Source organism: Chiloscyllium plagiosum, unplaced genomic scaffold, assembly GCF_037043375.1.
Source record: "Chiloscyllium plagiosum isolate Xiang-an unplaced genomic scaffold, Cpla_swu_hap1 HiC_scaffold_51, whole genome shotgun sequence".
In the NCBI taxonomy this organism is placed as follows: Eukaryota; Metazoa; Chordata; class Chondrichthyes; order Orectolobiformes; family Hemiscylliidae; genus Chiloscyllium; species Chiloscyllium plagiosum.
The window spans coordinates 1,248,246-1,275,153 of NW_028270189.1; the positions used below are offsets into that span (position 1 = coordinate 1,248,246).

Below are 26,908 nucleotides of genomic sequence, written 5' to 3' on the forward strand. Positions count from 1 at the left end.
GGGGTACAGTACTGGTGGGGACAGGTCTGTCACTGTATAACACTGGGGTACAGTACTGGTGGGGACAGGTCTGTCACTGTATAACACTGGGGTACAGTACAGGTGGGGACAGGTCTGTCACTATACAACACTGGGGTACAGTACTGGTGGGGACAGGTCTGTCCCAGTATAACACTAGGGTACAGTACTGGTGGGGACAGGTCTGACACTGTATAACACTGGGGTACAGTACTGGTGGGGACAGGTCTGTCACTGTATAACACTGGGGTACAGTACTGGTGGGGACAGGTCTGTCGCTGTATAACACTGGGGTACAGAACATCATAGGGACAGGTCTGTCACTGTGTAACACTGGGGTACAGTACTGGTGGGGACAGGTCTGTCACTGCATAACACTGGGGTACAGTGCAGGTGGGGACAGGTCTGTCACTATACAACACTAGGGTACAGTACTGGTGGGGACAGGTCTGACACTGTATAACACTGGGGTACAGTACTGGTGGGGACAGGTCTGTCACTGTATAACACTGGGGTACAGTACTGGTGGGGACAGGTCTGTCCCTGTATAACACTGGGGTACAGTACTGGTGGGGACAGGTCTGTCGCTGTATAACACTGGGGTACAGAACATCATAGGGACAGGTCTGTCACTGTGTAACACTGGGGTACAGTACTGGTGGGGACAGGTCTGTCCCTGTATAACACTGGGGTACAGTACTGGTGGAGACAGGTCTGTCACTGTATAACACTGGGGTACAGTACTGGTGGGGGACAGGTCTGTCACTGTATAACACTGGGGTACAGTACTGGTGGGGGACAGGTCTGTCACTGTATAACACTGGGGTACAGTACTGGTGGGGACAGGTCTGTCACTGTATAACACTGGGGTACAGTACTGGTGGAGACAGGTCTGTCACTGTATAACACTGGGGTACAGTACTGGTGGAGACAGGTCTGTCACTGCATAACACTGGGGTACAGTACAGGTGGGGACAGGTCTGTCACTATACAACACTGGGGTACAGTACTGGTGGGGACAGGTCTGTCCCAGTATAACACTAGGGTACAGTACTGGTGGGGACAGGTCTGACACTGTATAACACTGGGGTACAGTACTGGTGGGGACAGGTCTGTCACTGTATAACACTGGGGTACAGTACTGGTGGGGACAGGTCTGTCGCTGTATAACACTGGGGTACAGAACATCATAGGGACAGGTCTGTCACTGTGTAACACTGGGGTACAGTACTGGTGGGGACAGGTCTGTCCCTGTATAACACTGGGGTACAGTACTGGTGGGGACAGGTCTGTCCCTGTATAACACTGGGGTACAGTACTGGTGGGGGACAGGTCTGTCGCTGCATAACACTGGGGTACAGTACTGGTGGGGACAGGTCTGTCCCTGTATAACACTGGGGTACAGTACTGGTGGGGACAGGTCTGTCACTGTATAACACTGGGGTACAGTACTGGTGGGGACAGGTCTGTCGCTGTATAACACAGGGGTACAGTACTGGTGGAGACAGGTCTGTCACTGTATAACACTGGGGTACAGTACTGGTGGAGACAGGTCTGTCACTGTATAACACTGGGGTACAGTACTGGTGGGTATAGGTCTGTCACTGTATAACACTGGGGTACAGTACTGGTGGGTATAGGTCTGTCACTGTATAACACTGGGGTACAGTACTGGTGGAGACAGGTCTGTCACTGTATAACACTGGGGTACAGTACTGGTGGGGGACAGGTCTGTCACTGTATAACACTGGGGTACAGTACTGGTGGGGACAGGTCTGTCACTGTATAACACTGGGGTACAGTACTGGTGGAGACAGGTCTGTCACTGTATAACACTGGGGTACAGTACTGGTGGAGACAGGTCTGTCACTGCATAACACTGGGGTACAGTACAGGTGGGGACAGGTCTGTCACTATACAACACTAGGGTACAGTACTGGTGGGGACAGGTCTGACACTGTATAACACTGGGGTACAGTACTGGTGGGGACAGGTCTGTCACTGTATAACACTGGGGTACAGTACTGGTGGGGACAGGTCTGTCCCTGTATAACACTGGGGTACAGTACTGGTGGGGACAGGTCTGTCGCTGTATAACACTGGGGTACAGAACATCATAGGGACAGGTCTGTCACTGTGTAACACTGGGGTACAGTACTGGTGGGGACAGGTCTGTCCCTGTATAACACTGGGGTACAGTACTGGTGGGGACAGGTCTGTCCCTGTATAACACTGGGGTACAGTACTGGTGGGGGACAGGTCTGTCGCTGCATAACACTGGGGTACAGTACTGGTGGGGACAGGTCTGTCCCTGTATAACACTGGGGTACAGTACTGGTGGAGACAGGTCTGTCACTGTATAACACTGGGGTACAGTACTGGTGGGGACAGGTCTGTCGCTGTATAACACAGGGGTACAGTACTGGTGGAGACAGGTCTGTCACTGTATAACACTGGGGTACAGTACTGGTGGAGACAGGTCTGTCACTGTGTAACACTGGGGTACAGTACTGGTGGGTATAGGTCTGTCACTGTATAACACTGGGGTACAGTACTGGTGGGTATAGGTCTGTCACTGTATAACACTGGGGTACAGTACTGGTGGAGACAGGTCTGTCACTGTATAACACTGGGGTACAGTACTGGTGGGGGACAGGTCTGTCACTGTATAACACTGGGGTACAGTACTGGTGGGGACAGGTCTGTCACTGTATAACACTGGGGTACAGTACTGGTGGAGACAGGTCTGTCACTGTATAACACTGGGGTACAGTACTGGTGGAGACAGGTCTGTCACTGCATAACACTGGGGTACAGTACAGGTGGGGACAGGTCTGTCACTATACAACACTGGGGTACAGTACTGGTGGGGACAGGTCTGTCCCAGTATAACACTAGGGTACAGTACTGGTGGGGACAGGTCTGACACTGTATAACACTGGGGTACAGTACTGGTGGGGACAGGTCTGTCCCTGTATAACACTGGGGTACAGTACTGGTGGGGACAGGTCTGTCGCTGTATAACACTGGGGTACAGAACATCATAGGGACAGGTCTGTCACTGTGTAACACTGGGGTACAGTACTGGTGGGGACAGGTCTGTCCCTGTATAACACTGGGGTACAGTACTGGTGGGGACAGGTCTGTCCCTGTATAACACTGGGGTACAGTACTGGTGGGGGACAGGTCTGTCGCTGCATAACACTGGGGTACAGTACTGGTGGGGACAGGTCTGTCCCTGTATAACACTGGGGTACAGTACTGGTGGAGACAGGTCTGTCACTGTATAACACTGGGGTACAGTACTGGTGGGGACAGGTCTGTCGCTGTATAACACAGGGGTACAGTACTGGTGGAGACAGGTCTGTCACTGTATAACACTGGGGTACAGTACTGGTGGAGACAGGTCTGTCACTGTATAACACTGGGGTACAGTACTGGTGGGTATAGGTCTGTCACTGTATAACACTGGGGTACAGTACTGGTGGGTATAGGTCTGTCACTGTATAACACTGGGGTACAGTACTGGTGGAGACAGGTCTGTCACTGTATAACACTGGGGTACAGTACTGGTGGGGGACAGGTCTGTCACTGTATAACACTGGGGTACAGTACTGGTGGGGACAGGTCTGTCACTGTATAACACTGGGGTACAGTACTGGTGGAGACAGGTCTGTCACTGTATAACACTGGGGTACAGTACTGGTGGAGACAGGTCTGTCACTGCATAACACTGGGGTACAGTACAGGTGGGGACAGGTCTGTCACTATACAACACTGGGGTACAGTACTGGTGGGGACAGGTCTGTCCCAGTATAACACTAGGGTACAGTACTGGTGGGGACAGGTCTGACACTGTATAACACTGGGGTACAGTACTGGTGGGGACAGGTCTGTCACTATACAACACTGGGGTACAGTACTGGTGGGGACAGGTCTGTCCCAGTATAACACTAGGGTACAGTACTGGTGGGGACAGGTCTGTCACTGTATAACACTGGGGTACTGTACTGGTGGGGACAGGTCAGTCACTGTATAACACTGGGGTACAGTACTGGTGGAGACAGGTCTGTCACTGTATAACACTGGGGTACAGTACTGGTGGGTATAGGTCTGTCACTATATAACACTGGGGTACAGTACTGGTGGGTATAGGTCTGTCACTGTATAACACTGGGGTACAGTACTGGTGGAGACAGGTCTGTCACTGTATAACACTGGGGTACAGTACTGGTGGGGGACAGGTCTGTCACTGTATAACACTGGGGTACAGTACTGGTGGGGACAGGTCTGTCACTGTATAACACTGGGGTACAGTACTGGTGGAGACAGGTCTGTCACTGTATAACACTGGGGTACAGTACTGGTGGAGACAGGTCTGTCACTGCATAACACTGGGGTACAGTACTGGTGGGGACAGGTCTGTCGCTGTATAACACTGGGGTACAGTACTGGTGGGGACAGGTCTGTCACTATACAACACTGGGGTACAGTACTGGTGGGGACAGGTCTGTCCCAGTATAACACTAGGGTACAGTACTGGTGGGGACAGGTCTGTCACTGTATAACACTGGGGTACAGTACAGGTGGGGACAGGTCTGTCACTATACAACACTGGGGTACAGTACTGGTGGGGACAGGTCTGTCCCAGTATAACACTAGGGTACAGTACTGGTGGGGACAGGTCTGACACTGTATAACACTGGGGTACAGTACTGGTGGGGACAGGTCTGTCACTGTATAACACTGGGGTACTGTACTGGTGGGGACAGGTCAGTCACTGTATAACACTGGGGTACAGTACTGGTGGGGACAGGTCTGTCACTGTATAACACTGGGGTACATTACTGGTGGGGACAGGTCTGTCACTGTATAACACTGGGGTACATTACTGGTGGGGACAGGTCTGTCACTGTATAACACTGGGGTACAGTACTGGTGGGGCCAGTCAGTCACTGTATAGCACTGGGGTACAGTACTGGTGGGTATAGGTCTGTCACTGTATAACACTGGGGTACAGTACTGGTGGGTATAGGTCTGTCCCTGTATAGCACTGGGGTACAGTACTGGTGAGGACAGGTGTGTCACTGTGTAACACTGGGGTACAGTACTGGTGGGGACAGGTCTGTCCCTGTATAACACTGGGGTACAGTACTGGTGGGGACAGGTCTGTCACTGTATAACACTGGGGTACAGTACTGGTGGGGACAGGTCTGTCACTGTATAACACTGGGGTACATTACTGGTGGGGACAGGTCTGTCACTGTATAACACTGGGGTACATTACTGGTGGGGACAGGTCTGTCACTGTATAACACTGGGGTACAGTACTGGTGGGGCCAGTCAGTCACTGTATAGCACTGGGGTACAGTACTGGTGGGTATAGGTCTGTCACTGTATAACACTGGGGTACAGTACTGGTGGGTATAGGTCTGTCCCTGTATAGCACTGGGGTACAGTACTGGTGAGGACAGGTGTGTCACTGTGTAACACTGGGGTACAGTACTGGTGGGGAGAGGTCTGTCCCTGTATAACACTGGGGTACAGTACTGGTGGGGACAGGTCTGTCCCTGTATAACACTGGGGTACAGTACTGGTGGGGACAGGTCTGTCCCTGTAGAACACTGGGGTACAGTACTGGTGGGGACAGGTCTGTCCCTGTATAACACTGGGGTACAGTACTGGTGGGGACAGGTCTGTCTCTGTATAACACTGGGGTACAGTACTGGTGGGGACAGGTCTGTCCCTGTATAACACTGGGGTACAGTACTGGTGAGGACCGGTCTGTCCCTGTATAACACTGGGGTACAGTACTGGTGGGGACAGGTCTGTCACTGTATAACACTGAGGTACAGTACTGGTGGGTATAGGTCTGTCACTGTATAACACTGGGGTACAGTACTGGTGGAGACAGGTCTGTCACTGCATAACACTGGGGTACAGTACTGGTGGGGGACAGGATTGTCACTGTATAACACTGGGGTACATTACTGGTGGGGACAGGTCTGTCACTGTATAACACTGGGGTACAGTACTGGTGGGGCAAGTCAGTCACTGTATAGCACTGGGGTACAGTACTGGTGAGGACAGGTGTGTCACTGTGTAACACTGGGGTACAGTGCTGGTGGGGCAAGTCAGTCACTGTATAGCACTGGGGTACAGTACTGGTGAGGACAGGTGTGTCACTGTATAACACTGGGGTACAGTACTGGTGGGGGACAGGATTGTCACTGTATAACACTGGGGTACAGTACTGGTCGGGACAGGTCTGTCACTGTATAACACTGGGGTACAGTACTGGTGGGGCAAGTCAGTCACTGTATAGCACTGGGGTACAGTACTGGTGGGGACAGGTTTGTCTCTGTATAACACTGGGGTACATTACTGGTGGGCGAAAGAGAGGACTGCAGATGCTGGAGATTGGAGACGAGAGTGTGCTGCTGGGAAAGCCCAGGCGGTCAGGCAGCATCCAAGGAGCAAGACGTTAAGGGCTTGTGCCAGAAACGTCGACTCTCGTGCTCTTCGGATGCTGCCTGACCCCCTGTGCTTTTCAGGCACCACACTCTCAACTACAGTGCTGGTGGTGACAGGTCCAGTGTATACTACTAGCTTATGAATGCTCAGGAAGGTAGTTGACAGGGAGCTCACTGAATTGCAATACTTCACTGTCAGTCAGGAAAAACAAATTACGCACACTAAGTTCACACACAACACTGATTTGCTTTGCGACCTTTTCAGGACAATGGGGATGAACTTGCCTAAGTAGCAGGCAGGCCAGTGTTTTGATGGTTACTCTGGGACCATCAGCTACCTTCAGAAGATAGAAAGCTCAAATGGGAACAGCATCTTTACACTTACATTTGTAGACATTTACATCCATCGACAAATGTCACACTCTCTCAAACTCTAATGTGAACCATCACATCGACAAATCAAATCAGCTGTGATCTTACTCAACGATAGGGCAGGAATCAAGGGGTAGAATGGCCTCTTCCTGCTCCTAATTAATCTGCCCCTATGTGAAGACATTGACATTGGAAAAGATCATTCAACAACGTGGTCGCTAACTCCCGGCCTCTTTCCAAACCTGAACAATGACAGCATCACCATGCCCTGAAATTTATTTTGAGGTTTCGGACAGTGAAGGTAAGCAAGAGACTCAGTAGTGTACCGGCTGAGGAATCAGACAAGTTCAAGAAATCGGTTTCCAATTCAGTACGCAGCTCAGAGAACAAAACGTTGGGTTAGGTTAAAAAAAAAAGGTAGAACAACCAGGAAACCAACCCAACTGGCTTCCCAACTCTGTAACCCTGACAGTTCAGAAATTGCACAGATTACATTCTTTCAAGGTGAGGGTGGAACATGATTCAGGTGGAACATGATTCAGGCAGTCAACGTCGATTACTCATACTACAACTCCCAGGACAGGGACAGCACGGGGTTAGGTACAGAGTAAAGCTCCCTCTACACTGTGTCTCCATCAAACACTCCCAGGGACAGGGACAGCACGGGGTTAGGTACAGAGTAAAGCTCCCTCTACACTGTGTCTCCATCAAACACTCCCAGGGACAGGGACAGCACGGGGTTAGATACAGAGTAAAGCTCTCTCTACACTGTCCCCCATCAAACACTCCCAGGGACAGGGACAGCATGGGGTTAGATACAGAGTAAAGCTCCCTCTACACTATGTCTCCATCAAACACTCCCAGGGACAGGGACAGCATGGGGTTAGATACAGAGTAAAGCTCCCTCGACACTATGTCTCCATCAAACACTCCCAGGGACAGGGACAGCATGGGGTTAGATACAGAGTAAAGCTCCCTCCAATTGTTTTCCCTGGAGCGCCACAAGCTCATGGCAGACTTGATAGAAATCTATAAAATTACGAGATGCATTGATCAGAACTTTTTACCCTCCCCAGAATTGAAACATCTAATACAAAGGGGCATGCATTTAAGGTTAGACAGTGTCGGAAGGAAATGTGAGAGGCAAGGTTTTTTTTTTTACACAGAGTGGTTGGAGTCTTGAAGGCACTACCCAGGGTGGTAGTGATAGTAGAAACAATAGGGGATTTAAGGGGCTTTTAGGTAAGCACGGGAATGTGCAAGGAATGGAGGGGTATGGATGAAGGACAGGCAGAAGGGATTAACTTAATTTGGCACCATGTTCGGCACAACAACTGTGGGCCGAATGGTCCATTCCTGTGCTGTATTTTTCTATGTTTTCACTCATGTGGCATTAGCTAGGTTTGGAAATCACTAAAACCAAGCCCTCTAGTTCTCTAGGCTTTTACGAGTGGGCACTGCCCTGTTTTGAGAAAAATAGACAAAATTGCCTTGATAATTGCAATGAGGCATCATGGGGGGGGGGGGGAAGATAACCTGGGAGGGGCAGAAGGAGCCTCGATTCTGTGATGTTGAATTATTACAGTGCCATTTGACCCACCATGTCTCCACCGCCTGCTTCAATGAGCATCACAACTTGGCGCCATTCTCCTGCCCTTTCCCTGTAACCTCTCACTGCAGAACGGACATTGAGTAGCGGGGTACAATGTGAGCTAATAACAGAATAAGGAATTAAATAATCAAGTAACATCTCAAAGTTTGCAGATGACACAAAGCTGGGTGGAAAAGTGAGCTGTGAGGAGGATGCCTGAGAGCGAAGCGCATTGATTTTATTTGATTTATTATTGTCACACATACCTAAGGATAGTGAAAACTTTTGTTTTGCGAGCAGTACCGACAGATCATACCTTGCCCACACACAAACCTCATAGGGTGATTGAACATACCAAGGAAGACAAAGTTACAGCTGCAAGAAAGGTGCACAAAAGCAAGATCAACATTTGATTTGAAACTAGAGAAGTCTATTCAGCAGGCTAACAACAGCAGGGAAGTTGTTCTTGAATTTGTTGGTACATGTGTTTAAGCTTTTGTATCTCCTGCCCTGATGGAAGAGATTATAACCGGGGTGGGAGGGGATTTCTATTGACGCTGGCTGCCTTCCCAAGACAGCAGGAAGTGTAGATGGAGTCAATGGATGGAAGATTGGCTAACATGATGGACTGGGCTGTGTTCGCTTCATGTAGAAAGTCACAAGACACCCCGGAAAGCAAAAGACATCACACTGTCAGAAATTTACTTCACATGTTAAACTGTCGGTGATCTATTACAAAAATGAATTTAACTGCGCATTTGATAATCTAACCGTATTTATCTGGTAATTGGTCTGATGAAAGGTCAGCGACCGGAAGCGTTAACTCTTTCTCTCTCTCTCTCTCTCTCCACAGGTGCTGCCAGACCCGAGTATTTCCAGCACATTTTGTGTTTCATTTCAGACTTCCAGCGTCTGCAGTGTTGTGCTTTGCCATCAGAATTTACATGTACATGAATCCCACCGATTTACAAGAGGTTAAGCAGACATTGTACTGATTTGGGATTCAGATAAGACAAGCGACTTGAAAGTAATGACTGATAACCACACGTACATCATAAGCTTAAAAACTGTGGCAAGCCAGAACCACAGGGGTATTTAGCACTTCCTTTCAGCAATTCTTAAAAAAATAAAAAATAGATTGTTATCAGCTGGAGGAAGCCAGGGTGTTTAAAATTCTTCTGTGTGCTGAGTTAAGGAATCTTAGTGCATTTTAAGTCAATTCAAGTCAGATCAGGAAGTGAATGGCAGGACATGAGTTGGTTCAAAGGAACACAGGGATCTTAGGGAGTGTGCCCACAAATCGCTGAAGGTGGCAGGACAGGTTAATAGGGTGCTTAAGGCAGCATGCAGGACACTCGCCTTTGTCAGTTGTAGCATAGATTATAAGAGCAGGGAGTTGATGCTGGAACTATGCAGACCCTTTGGTTAGGCTACAGCTGGAGTACTGTGTGCAGTTCTGATCACCACACCATTGGAACTGCACTGCAAGGGGTGTCGAGTAGATTCACCAGGACGTTGCCCAGAATGGAGCTCTTTTGCTGTGAATAGAGGCTGAATAAGCTCAGGTGTCCTTCTTCGGAGCAGCAATGGTTGGCTTCCTGCTCGAAGGAAGGTCACTGACAGCATGAATAGGAAGGATCTGTTCCCCTTGGTCAAAGAGTCAGTAACAAAGGTACACAATTTTGAGGTGAAGTTTTACCCAGAGGTTTGTGAGAATGTGGACTGCATTGCCTGGGAGGATAGCTGAGGCAAATAACCTCACAACCTTTAAAAAAACAAGTACTTGGATGAACACATGAAATGCAAGGCTCTGCACCTCATGGTGTGAAGTGGGAGTGCAGGTTAAGTGTAGCTTTGGCAATGGGCCAAAGGGCCTATTCTGCACTGAGATTCATACCAATTGAAGCGGTCATCTTCTACCAGTCTCTCACTAACCCTCTGTGGGAATGATCTCCAGTTTCTATTACAGATTGGATTCCACCTCAGGGGAAACTCTAACAAATGGTGAGCATTACTATTGGACATTCCCTGATGACGGAATCTTCCCCTTTTGACAACACAGAAGAGTTGGCACAAATCTCACAACAGGGCGACATGCCAAAGCGTGGAGCCAAGACAGGCCTCCTGCCACCACTGCAGCCTCTGAAGATACCACATGCCCTCCTGAGGTGGAGGTGAAAGAATCCTATGGGAATATCCCAACAATAGGCAATGGGGCTCTCCTATGACCTTGCCTATTCCTTACAATCTTATTCTCCACAATCACCCCTGATGAAGGAGCAGCGCTCAGAAAACTAGTGCTTCCAAATAAACCTGTTGGACTATAACCTGGTGCTGTGTGATTTTTAACTTTGTCCAGTCCAACACCGGTGTCTCCAAATCATTATTCCTGAACCAACATCTTCCTTCAAGTACAGAGGGACCTGGTCATGGTCACACCACAGTTTGAGAGCTTGCTGCAGGGAGGACACTGTTTTTTGTAAACTCCGTTCTGAATAACACTACCAAGTCCAGTGCTCGCACTCCTCTGCCAGCACACTTCGCGACCATCGCCGCTTCAGCAGCCAAGAGTAACAACAGGTTTACATTCCTGACAGCAACAGACAGAGAACAAACCGCATACACAAATCTCCCAATATCCAACCCGAACATTCCACAGGTGGAACAGAATCTGAGCTCATGCGTCACACAAACCACAGTTTTGATATACACCTCCCAACAAGACCACGTGAACCCTGGCTGAACAACAAAAGCTAGTCGCCTAAGTATGGCTCCACCACTTGGCGCAAACTCTTGGGCAATAGGTCCGACACTTAAGATATTTTTTAAAATTATTTCACGGGATCCGGGAGTCACTGGACACCCCTTCTCACCCATCCCCGGTTCCCTCAAGAGAAGGAAGTGGGTGAGAACCATTGCAGTCGGTGTGTATCAGGACACCCAGAGTGCCCGTCAGAGACAGAGTTACAGGATTCTTTCGGCCAGCAACAGTGGAAAAGCAGCCAATATCTCTCCAAGTCAGCATGGAGTGTAGGTGTGCGTGTATACATGTAGGTACATGGGGACAACACGGTGGCTCAGTGGTTAACACTGCTGCCTCACAATGCCAGGGACCTGGCTTCGATTCCACCCTCATGTAACTGCCTGTCTGGGGTTTGCTTGTTCTCCCAGTGCGTGCGTAGGCTTCCTCCAGGAGCTCTGGTTTCCTCCCACAGTCCAAAGATGGACAGGCTGGCTATGCTAAATTGCTACATAGTGTCCAGGAACATACAGGTTAGGTGGATTAGCCATGAGAAATGCAGGGTTAAGGAATTGGAGGGGTTGGTCTGAGGGGGATGCTCTTCAGAGGGTCATTTGGACTCGATGGGCCGAGTGGCCTGCTTCCACACTGCAGGGATTCTATCATCCTGTGGCATTTGCAGACAGCAGTGTTCCACTGGGTTGACATGGTGGGTTTTGAAAGAAACCTTGGCAAGTTCCAGAAGACCTCCCCTCATCACAAATCCTTTTTCTAACTAACAGAAAGAGGAACATCCCTCAAAACACAGCACAGAGAAAATCTGTAAGCTGTGCTAATTGTGGATGCTGTGCAGACATGCTAAAAAACGCTGCTATACACAGGTTATTTACTGGCTAGTATCAGCTCCATTTCTCGAGCTTCAGTGCCTCCTCACCTTCCCCCCCACCCCGAAAAACACCTACACAAACCATTTTTAAAAATAATTCATCTCACAAGCCGTCTTCTGATGTAGGGGTATAGGGAGGTGAAAAGAGACTCAACAGCCTCACTTGGAGCTGACGAAGAGGCTCTGCGGTAAAGCACTCAGAAACTTCATGCCTATTATGGACGAGTGAGAACTTCACCAGGGACAGGAAGTTCAGTGCACAACAAAATTGTTCTTGGTAAAGAGGAGTGGATTTTTTTCTCTTGTGCTCAACGTATCTTCGTCCATTTGACCTCATTTCGCAACCACAATAGATAGGAAATATCGTTCAAAGTTTGCTACAGTGGTACAGCACACTATACGTGAGATACAGTTTCTGAGAGACAGGGTGGATTAGGGAGGGAGAGAGGGAGAGGGAGAGGGAGAGGGAGAGGGAGAGGGAGAGGGAGAGGGAGAGGGAGAGGGAGAGGGAGAGGGAGAGGGAGAGGGAGAGGGAGAGGGAGAGGGAGAGGGAGAGGGAGAGGGAGAGGGAGAGGGAGAGGGAGAGGGAATACATAGACAGCCAAAGAAGGAGAGGGGGATAGAGAGAAAGAGACCCTGTTTATTGATACTTTACTGATATCGTTTGTAATTATGACCATAGTCAGACCAGGTTGCCCCACATTCTCAACTGCACCTCAGTTGCTATCTATAATCAAAAGGTGGAGAAGTCAATCCCCATGACAAGAGTGGAGTATAACATTAAGGTGGCCGTCAGTGCCACACCATCAGAGTATCCGTACAGACGGAGTACTGCCCTGTCGGAGGTAGTGCCACCCTCAAAAGGCCAGAATCACTGTTTTCAAGCAACATGAGGCTGATACAGCTCCCAGGCCAACTTGCGACTACAGGACAGTCATCAGACTGAATCGGAATCCAAGTCTTTACCCCACCCCCATGCCCCACACCACACTGGCACAAAGGGGAATCGAGGCACATGACTGAGAATGAGGAATGAATGAACTACACTCACGCCTATCTACAAGTACTTACCAATACGGACAGTGGGAAATGGAGGGGATTGAGATGTAGATCATGGAAACAGACCCTACAATCCAACTCATCCATGCCAACCAGGTATCTAAAATTATTCTAGCCCTACCTGCCAGCATGTGGCCCATATCCCTCTAAACCCTTCCCATTCATATACCATACATGCACCAGCATCTGCGTGAAAGGTTGGCCCTTAGGTTCCTTTCAAAACTTTCCCCACTCACTTTAAATCTATGCCCACTAGTTTGGGATACTCTCTACCCTGGGGAAAAGATCTTGTCTATTTACCCTATCTATGTCCCTCATGATTTTATAAGGTTACCCCCTCAACCTCAGACACTCCAGGGAAAATAGTCCCAGCCGATCCAGCCTGACCCTGTAGCTCAAACCTTCCAACATCATTGTAAATCTTTTCTGAACCCTTTCAAGTTTCACAACATCTTTCCTGTAGCAGGGAGACCAAAACTGAATGCAGTACGCCAAAAGTGGCCGAACCAATGCCCTGTATTCCATTAATCATTCAAACAAAAAGGCAATGAATAAATCTGGAATCTCAGTGAAGAGGAATATGATAATAATCATTGATAGCTCTGGTGTCTGAATCATTAATATCCTTTAGGGAAGGAAATCCACTGTCCATACAATGGTCTTGCCTATGTGACATCATATCCATAACATTACAGTTAACTCTTTCATGGCCCTCTGAAATAACCCGAACCAAGGGGGCAATTCGGGAAGGGCCGCACCCATATCCCACGAGAGAATGATGATGATAAAAAGTCAATCCCGCGCCCACCCCCACTAAAACCTAAAGATCAAGTTCCCTCCTGGAGATCTGATTGAACTTCTCACATAAATTGGAATTGGAACGCAAGTGAATCAATACAGCAAGTCTCCAACACTACGCAGAGTTTATCAATCCTCACAATTTCTGGTTTTGCTAAGTATATTGTTACTTAATGTCGTGAATGTGGTGTTGGAAAAGCACAGCAGGTCAGGCAGCATCCAAAGAGCAGAAGAATTGACGTTTCAGGCAAAAGCCCTTCATCAGGGCTTCTCCTGCTCCTCAGATGCTGCCTGACTTGCTGGGCTTTTTCAACACCACACTCTCGACTCTAATCTCCAGCATCGGCAGTCCTCACTTTCGAGCTATATTGTTACTTAATGTCATTCATCATCAACAATCAAAACCACGATAACCAAGTTGAGCCACTTCCATCAATCTGTTCTCATCGCTGAACACTGACTGAACAGCTCTAAACGGTTGAGTTACGGACACATATTAAAATCCACATATTCTCACAGGTAGTCTTGTGATTTAATACAACCAAAACAGGACTCAAGACTGCTGGAAAAACAGGAATCAGAGGAACATTGGTTTTCAATATAACAAAGTGCTGGGTTTGGCCAGGAGGTTGGGGGGGATGGGAGAACAACTGTGCAGTGCCAATGTCACTGGGTCAGCGCTCCAGGCTCTGGTTCAAATCTCACTGTGGCAGGTGGCAGACTTTAATTTTAATGTAACTGTGCATTTAAACTGTCAGAGATTGTTGCGAGGACAAACTCAATTGAATGCTTGGTCCTTTAGGGAAGGAAACTACTGACACCACTCAGTCTGGCCTAGATGGTACTCCAGTGTCTCAGTGACATGGCTGGCTTTAACCACACTCACTGGGCAATTAGGGATGGGCAAAACCAGGGAAAGATTAAATTTAATAAATAGCAGCCTTCCTAAAGGTGGGGGTGCGAGACACGGACAGATTGCTCCATCATCAGGATGACACAATTGGATAAAGACTTTTTGAAAAAAAAAGGAAAAGGCAGTGGGCCAGGAGTAGTGGAGTGGAACAAAATGGACCGCTCTTTCAAAGTGTTGGTGCAGACTCGGGAATGACCCCCTCCACCCCCACAACTGCGTTGCTCTGCGATTCTCCCAGGGGCCTGCGAAGGATAGGGTGAAAGCGCTGAATTTAGCTGCTGTGGCTCAGAAACATGAAGTGTGTCACTTTCTGTTCCTGTCAGGGCCTCCCTCTCACTAAAAGCACTGGCAACGATTCGGAGAAACAACTGCTCCTCAAGGACTCTGAAAGTCCAATCTGCATAGTCAAGGCTTTACAGGTTGGTGAGATGGTGTGCTACATAGCCCGGCAGTATTGCGATTACCGTTCTCAACATTTGTCAGGCAACACTACAATTGGAAATTTCCAACTTTTACCAAAGCATCTTTCATCAATACTCTCGGTGTATAGGCCAACCAGCACCTGTTCCCTCCCACCTCCCCTTCAAAAGTTCCCTGGTTCCAGATCCCTCCCACAGCCAGGGAAACACAATTCTTGCATTAGCAAGTTTGGAGAAGATTTGTAGCTCAGGTTGGGGTTCTGGATGTCGGTTTGCTCACTCAGCTTGTTTTCAGACGTTTTGTCACGATACGAGGTAAGATCATCAGTGAGCCTCCGGTATGAAAACAAACCTTCAAGCTCAGCAAGCAAACTTACATCCCCAATTCTTGCATATACTCAGCTGAGCCCTGAAGGAATTATGGACTTCATAGGACAGTCCCATCATCCCAAGAACCAGTCGGCTGAACCTCAATAGTAAACAGACCGAAACTGTACCCAATACTGCAGACACAGTCTCACCATCATTTTATATCACTGCAACAAGACTTTGTGACTCCTGCAATCTGTCACAACCATCCGAACCTCTTAAAAGCTCTTTACAGTTAATGTCAAAACTCTCCAAGTGTGGTCACTACTGTAATGTAGGAAACACAGCAGCCAATTTGCACGCAGTAAGTTTCCATGAACAACACAGAACGTAGAACATTACAGTGCAGTACAGGCCCTTCGGCCCTCAATGCTGCACTGACCTGTGGAACCAATCTGAAGCCTGTTTATCCTACACTATTCCATTTTCATCCATATGTTTATCCAATGACCAATTAAATGCCTTTAAAGTTGGCGATTCTAAGACTGTTGCAGGCAGTGCTTTCCATGCCCCTTCTACTCTGAGTAAAGAAACTACATCTCACATCTGTCCTATATCTATCACCCCTCAATTTAAAATTATGTCCCCTTGTGCTAGCCATCACCATCTGAGGAAAAAGGCACTCACTGTCCACCCTATCTAACTCTCTGATTATATGTCTCAATTAAGTCACCTCTTAACCTTCTTCTCTCTAATGAAAACAGCCTCAAGGCCCTCAGCCTTTCCTCATAAGACCTTCCCTCCATACCAGGCAACATCCTAGTAAATCTCCTCTGAACCCTTTCCAACACTTCCACATTCTTCCTATAATGCAGTGACCAGAACTCTATACATTATTCCAATTGTGGCCACACCAGAGTTTTGTACAGCTGCAATATGACCTCGTGGCTCCGAAACTCAATCCCTCTACCAATAAAAGCTGACACACCATATCCCTTCTTAATAACCCAGCAACGTGGGTGGCAACTTTCAGGGATCTATGCACATGGACACCGAGATCTCTCTGCTCATCTACACTGGGAGAAAGTGAGAACTACAGATGTTGGAGACCAGATGAAGGGCTTATGCCCGAAACGTCGATCCTCCTGCTCCTCGGATGCTGCCTGGCCTGCTGTGCTTTTCCAGCACATCTCCGTTCTGCTCATCTGCACTACCAAGAATCTGACCATTAGCCCAGTACTCTCTATTCCTGTTACTTCTCCCAAAGTGAATCACTTCACACTTTTCCACATTAAACTCCATTTGTCACCTTTCAGCCCAGCTCTGCAGCTTATCCATGTCCCTCTGCAACATCCTTCGGCACTATCCACAACTTCACCGACCTTAGTGTCATCCACAAGTTTACTAACCCATCCTTCTAAGCCCTCATCCAGCTCATTTACAAAAGTGACAAACAGCAGTGGCCCCAAAACCGATCCTTGCAGTACATCACTAGTAACTGAACTCCAGGATGAACATTTCCCATCAACCACCACCCTCTGTCTTCTTTTAGCTAGCCAATTTCTGATCCAAACTGCTAAATCACCCTCAATCCCATGCCTCCATATTTTGTACAATAGCTACCGTGGGGAGCCTTATCAAACACTATCATACACATATCAACCGCTTTACCCTCATCCACCTGTTTGGTCACCTTCGCAAAGAACACAATAAGGTCTGTGAGGCACGACCTACCCTTCACAAAACCGTGTTGACTATTCCTAATCAACATTCTTCTCTAGATGATTATAAATCCTATCTCTCTCTTATAAGCTTTTCCTACACTTTACCCACTGGTTTATAATTGCCAGGGTTGTCTCTCCTCCTCTGCTTGAGCAAGGGGACAGCGGTCAGATAATTTGGTACTTTTGGAGATGGTAATTGAGGGATAAACATTGGTCAGGAATCAGCTTTGTTTAAATGCAGTGTCACTCTGAACTTCTTTACTCAAGCTTGGAGTGAGACTTGAAACAAGACTTGTGACCCAGACTGTGCTACCACCTTTATCCCAGAGCCAGGACGGAGTGCTCAGGCCTCCCTCCCAGTTCTGTTCCCTCACTGTCCCTCAGCCACAGGAAGCCATCCCAGGAACCTCACACCAACGAGATGCTTTTAGTTCAAAACTGAGTTTGTGTAGCACCGTCCCACATCCTCAGCATGCCCATTTGCAGCCAATTCATTACTTTAGGAGTGAAGCCTGGCATAGTTGCAGATATGTCACTGGTTAATCTGCTTTTAGCGGATTGGTTTGCAGGAGGACACTGGCCAGCACAGCTAAATAAAAGCCCACCTATTTAAACAATAGTATGGCATCTCTTATAAAGACCGGTGGATGAAACACATTGTCAAAAAACACAGCACCATCCCCTCACACCCTGGCACATATTCGGTTTCAGCTTAGACCTGGCTTCCTTTAAAATGGGGAGTTCAGTGGGTAATTTCCAAACACAATATTGCATTCAAACATCAATCTTTCAGGATGACTTCTAAATTAGGATACAACACTTCCAGTCAAAGCATTTAGCCCGTGGGACAGACAGATGTGGGTAAAACTCTAATATGCAATGGTTTTGTAGCTGCATTGTGAGAGGTGATGAATAATGCACAGAGGCCAACTCTACTTGTCCTTTCTGGGTCAGGTTCTTCCTTGCCACAGTGAGACTGTGAAAACATGGGTGCAATCCTTGGGCATGGTCCTTAGCCCAACCAGCAGGATCTGCCCCCCCCCCTCCCCCTCCCCATTCCCCCAACTCGTAATTTTCCACCAGGAAACCTCCAGCCCTAACACCAACATGATTCACCATTGATGGCTCTGACACTTAAAGACCTGGAATTGCCCCATCCTTAATTTTCCACCAGTAATCCCCTGCAGCTGGTCCTAACCTCAACGCAATTTGCACTTCCCTCCAGGCTAACTGTTCTTCAGTAGTTGCACAAATATCCCAGGAGCTGCTAAAAAAAACTACCAGACTCCTGCTGGACTGCAACAATCAGACAGTCTGACAATGCGCAGTAGAAAACCGCTTTGCAGAAATGTGCTAAACAACACACAATAACAGCTCTAAGTCTCATCACCACTGAAGAGGCTTGTTAGCAGGTAAGGGGCTGACCAAAGGTACCAATCCCACCCTGGTAGGACAGGGTTCTGATTCCACATCTCAATGGCATGAGCTATTTGCTCTGCCTCCTCTCCAGCTGGGCTGTGGAAGTCCCCTCACACCAAACTCCCAAATTTCAGTTTTAGAGGTTGCAATACAAACAGCAACACAAGGTCCTCTCATCACCTGGGTCGGGCTCAAGAAACCTCACAGCACACAGAATCCAGCTCCTGATAGGGAGTCTGTCTCCAAAAGCAAATGGTCGAAGCTGGATTGATACAACTGGGAGCAGAGTTTGCAGCAAACAAATCCTGCCCTTGCTGTTGAGCTGTGCAGCACAATGTTCCTTTTCGAAGCAGTGACAGGGAAGAATTCAAGACTGGCTGACACCTGCCGAGTTAAGGAAATTCTGCTCATCATCAGCCCTCTGCTTGCTTGAGCTACAGATTGTTAAAAAGCCCGAGGTGCCAAAGCAACACAGAGAAACATCCAGAGCAAGCGGACAGAAACACACATCGCTTCCACTTCTCTCCTCCAATACCTACTCCATGTAAGGTAAAGACAGAAAAACCAAGAAAGCTTTCAAGAAAGAATTGTAAAAGAAATAAAACCTTGGGTCCATCTGACAAACTAACCGATTAAAAAAACAATCATGCACTGCTAAAAATCACTAAAGGCTGAGAATCTAACCCACTCTCGAAATCTGGCCTGTTCGTCTTCAGAACGTTGACTGTATTGTGTACATGCTTTTTCCACCCTATGATCTTTTATCCACATTGATCACAACGTGTGTATTTGGGGGCTTTGAAGGGCATTGCTTAAGTAGCGTAGTAGTAAATTAGAAATCTTGTCATTTCTGTTTTCTCGCTAAGGTCAAGTGAGTTAAAAATAATTATTTCCTGCTCATATTGAAAGCCAGTGTGAATAGCTTTTGACCTGAGTAGCAGTGTCAGGCAAACCTGTCATAGAGTCAGACCTGTACAGCACAGAAACTGACCATTTGGTCCAACTCGCCAGTGCCGACCAGATATCCTAAATAAAGCTAGTCCCATTTGCCAGCATTTGGCCCCTATCCGTCTAAACCCTTCCTATTCACATCCCCATCGAGATTCCTTTTAAAATGTTGTAATTGTATCAGCCTCCACCACTTCCTCTGGCAGCTCATTCCAGCTCGGTCCTTTTGGAGGACTCATTGGGATTTTCTACATTTATACATTCTGAGGGAGAGAAGGAGGGGGAGAGAGAGAGAGACAGCCAACCCACTCACAATTAACTCAGCAAACTGGAAGCACTAAGCCTGATGCCACGGTGGTGATAGGGTTACACTACTGCTGCTGCTGCTGCTTTTCTCATTAGCATGCACCCCCTGGGTCAGTAGGCTGTGCCTTTGAGCCCCACTCCAGAGATTTCAGCACAAATTCTTAGCCAACACTCCCGTGTGTGACACCAAGGAAACGCCCCGCCGTCAGAGGGTCAGCACAGTTAGAATTTGTTTGGTTAGAAGGTTTTTTTCCTTCAGTTAGCAAGTGGAGGGTTGTATCACGGAGAACTTGCAGATGCGGTATGTTTTGATTTCCAAAAAGCGTCACAAATTTCTGTCTTAAAATGGGAGACCCCTCATTCTGAAACCAAGCCAAGTTTTGCAATAACTCCCCCTCCCCCCTTCCGCCAACGCATCCGCTCAGCATCCATCCTCCTGCAGTATCTTGCATGTTTTATGGTCCTCCTCCCCATATCTGAGAGAGGTGGCACCACACAACTCTTGAACTGTTTGGAGATACTATGCTAGAGAATGAATTATCCTAGAAGCAGGTCCTACGACATGTCAAGCTTGACGTTACTGTCATGGCTTAACAATGTAAAGTGATCCTGTGCAGCTTGCGTATAGAGTTCCCAGCAAAGGCTGAGCTCAACACTATGGTTAAACAGAACACTGCACGGAGCAATGTAAACAGATCCCAAATTTTCCACTTCCATTCCCTGCCCAGTGTGTGTAGCCTGGTAAATACAGCCCAATCAGTGCCCACGGGTCCATGCTCATTATTACAGGTTCGACATTCACCAGCTGCACAGCAAGTTTTTTTATTTTTAAAACATGCGCAGAAGATGTCACTATTTGTTGCTGCCAGGGCTGAGGGGTCAGACGCGAGTCCAGGCCCTGGAGCTCCCTGTGCCCCGGCCAAGACACTCAAGCTTGATTAACTATGTCTCTGCATCATACTGAGACAGACAGAGACAGAAAGACCGACAGAGCGAGAGAGAGAGCGAGCGAGAGAGACACACACACACACCAAGGCTCTTTGAATCTAATCTCTTTGAAATGTATAAAATTCTGACAGGGTTGGGCAGACATTGATTTATTCGTTCACTCACAGGACGCGAGCGTTGCCGGATGGGCCAGCATTTATTGGCCATCGTTAGCTGCCGAGGAGAAAGTGAGGACTGCAGATGCTGGAGATCAGAGTCGAAGAGTATGGTGCTGGAAAAGCACAGCAGGTCAGGCAGCATCCGAGGAGCAGGAGAGTCAATGTTTCAAGCATAAGCTCTTCATCAGCAAAACTCTCCTGCTCCTTGGATGCTGCCCGACTGGCTGTGCTTTTCCGGCACCACACTCTTCGACAGCTTTAGCTGCCCTCAAACAGATGATAGTGAGCTGCTTTCTTGAACCACTATAATCTCTTTGGTATTCATAAACCCACAGTGCCACTAGGGAAGGAGCTGCAGGAGTCTGACCCAGTGACTTTCTGAATGAACTTAGAATGCCTACAAAGTGGAAGCAGGTCATTTGGCCTATCGAGTCCACACCGACCCTGTGAAGAGGATCCCAGCCAGACTCCACACCTACCCAATCCCTGTAATCCTGCATTCCCCATGGTTAATCCACCGAGCCTTCACATCGCTGGTCACTACAGGGCAAATTAGCATGGCCAATCTACCCTAACCCGCACAGCCCTCGGCACTTGTATGAACTGGCACTCTCAACAAACTGGCAAAAATTACATACATCAAATACCAGATGTTTACTACATTATGGTGATCTCCAAGCAGTCAATTGAGGGTGCGAGTGAGAAGGCTCTCTGCCAGTAAGCTTTATTTAAGGCAGTTACATTATTATTTACAGCATTGAGATCACTCAAATAAAGTAGAACAGTGATATGTATACCCTTGACACTACTTTTCTATGATTTAGTGTGTTTTTCTGTTGATTACGTGGATCTCTTGACCAACCACACAGTTTTGGTCCCATAGGTGCCAGCCAATGCTGGAGATAGATTTCTAGAAATGAAAATAGCAAGGGGGATAGGAGAGGGGTGTTGAGATAGAGGATCAGCCATGATAAAGTTGAATGGTGCATTGGGCACACTGGACTGAACGACCTTCTGCAGTTCCTATTTTGCACATTTCATACTTTTTGGAATCATCGAATCCTTACTGTGTGGAAGCAGACCTTTCGTCCATCGAGTCATCACTGACCCTCCAAATAACATCCCACCCAGATCCACCCCTTTACCATATCTCTGAAATCCTGCATTCTCCACGGCCAACCCACCCGAACCTGCACATCCCTGGGCACCACGGGCAATTTCGCACGGCCAATCCACCCCAACGTGCACATTCCTGAGCACTACGGGACAATTTAGCACGGCCAATCCACCCTAACCTGCACATCCCTGGGCACTACGGGACAATTTAGAACGGCCAATCCACCCTAACCTGCACATCCCTGGGCACTATGGGACAATTTAGCACGGCCAATCCACCCTAACCTGCACATCCCTGGGCACTATGGGGACAATTTAGCACGGCCAATCCACCCTAACCTGCACATCCCTGGGCACTACGGGACAATTTAGCACGGCCAATCCACCCTAACCTGCACATCCCTGGGCACCACGGGGACAATTTAGCACGGCCAATCCACCCTAACCTGCACATCCCTGGGCATTACGGGGACAATTTAGCACGGCCAATCCACCCTAACCTGTACATCCCTGGGCACTACGGGACAATTTAGCACGGCCAATCCACCCTAACCTGCACATCCCTGGGCACTACGGGACAATTTAGCACGGCCAATCCACCCTAACCTGCACTTCCCTGGGCACTACGGGGACAATTTAGCACGGCCAATCCACCCTAACCTGCACATCCCTGGGCACCACGGGCAATTTCGCACGGCCAATCCACCCTAACCTGCACATTCCTGATCACTACGGGACAATTTAGCACGGCCAATCCACCCTAACCTGCACAATCCCTGGGCACCACGGGCAATTTAGCACGGCCAATCCACCCCAACGTGCACATTCCTGAGCACTACGGGACAATTTAGCACGGCCAATCCACCCTAACCTGCACAATCCCTGGGCACTACGGGACAATTTAGACGCGGCCAATCCGCCCGAACCTGCACATCTTTTGACTGTGGGAGGAAACCGGAGCACCCGGAGGAAACCCACACAGACAGGGAAAGAATGTGCAGACTCCACACATTATTTCCCTGTCGGTGGAATCAAAACAGGGTTCCTGGTGCTGTGAGTCTGTGCTAACCACTGAACCACCATGCTGCCCTTCTGATGATTGCGGTTTCCCATTATCCAGATATACACAAGCCCACAAGTGTTAAAAATAGACAGAAAAGGGCACTTGTGATGTTCCTGTCTCTGCCCCACATGGGTTTAGCCACTCAAAGGTTCTTTCTGTGTTGTGGCAGAACCAGCCGGCACGCTGAGGTCATTTGCAATTGCTGAGAGTGCACAGAAAATAAAACCCAGAGAAGCACGGCACTAACCTGCAGTTCGCACCAAGCAACCTCAACCCAGGTCTCAGTATCCAAACCCTTGTACACGGTCTTAAAGGCTCCACGCCCGAGTTCAATGTCAAATTTCAGGAAGCGGCCTCCCGGAGAGGTGGCGACCGCCTTCATCTCGGCCTCCTCCTCATTCTCCTTCTCCGTCCTCTCGCGGGCCACCTCCCTGGGACCCTCTGGGGCAGGCCCTCGGGGTGTTGCCAGCTCACTCCGGCCCTCGGGGGTGCTTGGGCAGGCATGGCCATCGGGCTGTCGGCCTCCCACCGGCTCTCGATCGACCAGCTCCACACTCCTGCGCACGAAGCGGTGGTTCTCGGCGTCCCGGTCCAGTCGCGCCGGGAGGCCCGGGGGACTGCCGTCGCCAGCCCTCTCCATCTTGCCAGAGGCAGGGGTTGAACCAGAGCCAGAGCCAGAGTCAGCGGGTGCCTGCCCAGAGCTGCTGGGCACCCCTCCCGGTTTGCTGGAATCCTCCGGACCGGAGGGCTCTCCTGGGTCCGTTGCCATCACTCCAAAGTAACAAAATAAGAGAGTTTCAGGGATTGCAAAAGAAAGAGAGACACCTCCTTCTCCCCTGTTGTCGTCACAATCGGACAACCTCCGAAGCAGTTCCTTTAATTTAAGATATGGCAGCCGAATGGTTCCTTGGCACCTTCGACACCGGCATCTTGACCGACGTTCAGACACGGTTTGCCCTTCAGAGTAATAAAAGCGCAGCCTCCTTCTTCAGATTTCAAACAGGTGACGGGCAGTCACAGGACACCACATTCTCTGTTAATGATAAAAGGAAAGAGCATTAGGGAGGCAGATGGAAAGACAGCAGCTAAGAGCACCTGGCCCAGCTCTTCCATAAGACATAGGAGCAGAAATTAAGCAATTCAGCCCATCAAGGCCACTCCGTCTTTCAATCACAGCTGATACATTTCTCAAACCCATTCTCCCTGTAACCCTTGATCTCTTTGATACTGAAGAATCTATCTCCACTTCTGTGGCGATGAATTCCATCGATTCCCCACTCTCTGGCTGAAGTAGTTTCTCTTTATCTCCAATCTAAAAATCGTCTTCCTTTTACTCTGACACTATACCTCGGGTCCTAGTCTCTCTTACTAATGGAAACATCTTCCCAACATCTACACTGTCCAAGCCATTCAATATTCTGTACGTTTCAATGAGATCCCCACCCCCCCCTCATCCTTCTAAACTCCATCGAGCATAAACCAAGAGTCGTCAAATGTTCCTCATATGTTAAGCTTTTTACTCCTGGGACCATGCTCGTGAACCTCCACTGAACACGCTCCAAGGCCAGTACATCTTTCCTAAGTTATGGAGTCCAAACTGCTCACAATACTCCAAATGTGGTCTGACCACAACCTTATAGAGCCTCAGAAGTACATTCCTGCTCTTATATTCAAGTCCCCTCAAAATAAATGCCATCACTATATTTGCCTAACTACTGACTCAACCCGCAAGTTTACCTTGAGAAAATCCAGACCAGAACTCCAAGTCTCTCTGCACTTCAGACTTCTGAATTTTCTCCCCATTTAGAAAATAACCTATGCCTCTATTCTTCCTACCAAAGTGCATGACCTCACACTTTCCCACACTGTACTCCTTCTGTCACGTTTTTGGCCACTCTCCCAACCTGTCCAAATCCTTCTGCAGCCTCCCCGCCTCCTCAATGCTACCTGCCCTCTACCTATCTTTGTAGGTCCATCAGGCAGGCAGCAAAATAAACTGAAAACTGCTCAGCTCAAACATAAGAAATATGAGCAGGAGAAGGCAATCTGGCCTCTGGAGCCTGCTCCGTCATTCAATAAGGTCATGGCTGATCGCTTCATGGACTCAGCTCCACTTACTGGCCCACTCACGATAACCCTTAATTCCTTTACTGCTCAAAACGTTATCTTTGCCTTAAAAACATTCAATGAGGCAGTCTCAACTGCTTCATTGGGTCGGGAATTCCACAGATTCACAACCCTTTGGATGAACAAGCTCCTCCTCAACTCAATCTGAAATCTGCTCCCCCTTATTTTGAGGCTCTGGCCCTTGGTTCTAGTTTCACACTCCAGTGGAAATAACTTGCCCTGCTTCTATCTTAGCTATTCCCTTCATGATTTTATGTTTCTTTAAGTTCCTCCCTCATTCTTCTAGATTCCAATGAGTATAGTTCCAGTCTACTCCATCTCTCCTCTTAAGCCAACCCTCTCAACACTGGAATCAACTATGTGAACCTTCTCTGCACCTCCAAGGCCAGAACATCCTTTCTCAAGTAAGGAGACCAGAACTGTCCACAGTACTGCAGGCGTGGTCTCACCAGCACCTCTGCAGCTGTCGCATAACCCCACTCTTTTTGAACTAGCAATGAAGGACAATATTTTTCATAGAATCCCTGCAGTGTGGAAACAGGCCATTCCACCCGAAAACTCCACATCAACTCTCCGAAGAGCATCCCACCCAGATTCACGCCTCTATCCCTATAACCTTGCATATCCCATAGCTAATCCACCGAACGCGCACACGATGGGCAATTTAGCACAGTCAATCCATCTAACCTGCACATCTTTGGACTGTGGGAGGAAACCAGAGCACCCAGAGGAAACCCATACAGACTCGGGGAAAATTTGCAAACTCCATCACAGACAGTCGCCATAGGCTGGAATTAAACCCAGGTCCCTAGCACTTTACAGGCAGCAGTGCTAACCACTGAGCCACCATGCAGACACTTGCCTTTTTAATTACCTGCTGCACCTGAAAAACAACTTTTTGTGATTAGTGTACAAGGATAGCGAAGAGGATGGACTAACGCAGTGGCCCTTCACTGTCAACCACCTGGCTTGGCGGGAAAGTCAATTCAAGGGACACATACAGAAGGCCTTTGGTCCCTCTAACTTGCTCTGCAATTTGATAAGATGATGGCTGATTGGATTGTGTACTTGATTCCACTTTCCTGCCCATCCCCTCTTGCATTCCCATTGTTAGTCATGTACCTCACTACCTCTGTCTTAATAAGCCAATGAGGAGGGTCCTTCACTCTCAGGACCCTCCCGAGTAGGTTGAGAGAAGGATTTCCTAAGGTTTTGCCAACTTCTGTCAGCCTGCCAGCCCCATGCTATCTCTCTGCCTCAGATATAATTTTCACTCTCTTTTCCAAGTAGATATTTTCTAAATGAGCGCTCAGTTATTATGGCCCATCCTCTGGAGGCGTGCTGGCTCACAGGTCGGGGCGTAGCAGGTGGCTGGTGCAGAGCGACAGGTGCAGGCAAGTACTCCACCACACATACCACATTACGTGAATCACAACTAGCAAGGTGCAACCAATGATTAGGGAGGCAAAGGGAATGTTGTCATTTATTGCAAAAGGCACAGAGTATAAAAGTAGGAACTGC

The 26,908-nt window shown here is 48.4% G+C and overlaps 1 protein-coding gene across 6 annotated transcripts in view; it reads right to left on the minus strand.

The window, feature by feature from the left end:
• LOC122565149 (serine/threonine-protein kinase WNK3-like) overlaps window positions 1–26,908 on the minus strand; it is an 89,023-nt gene that overhangs the window by 51,989 nt on the left and 10,126 nt on the right. For 5 of the 6 annotated variants that reach the window (XM_087985294.1, XM_087985293.1, XM_087985297.1 and 2 more), the window contains one exon: window positions 23,508–24,293. In XM_087985294.1, the coding sequence (XP_087841420.1) occupies window positions 23,508–24,029 (522 nt within the window). In that variant the 5' untranslated portion in view covers window positions 24,030–24,293. The remainder of the gene's footprint in view (window positions 1–23,507; window positions 24,294–26,908) is intronic. The other variant, XM_087985296.1, reaches the window with a different exon arrangement.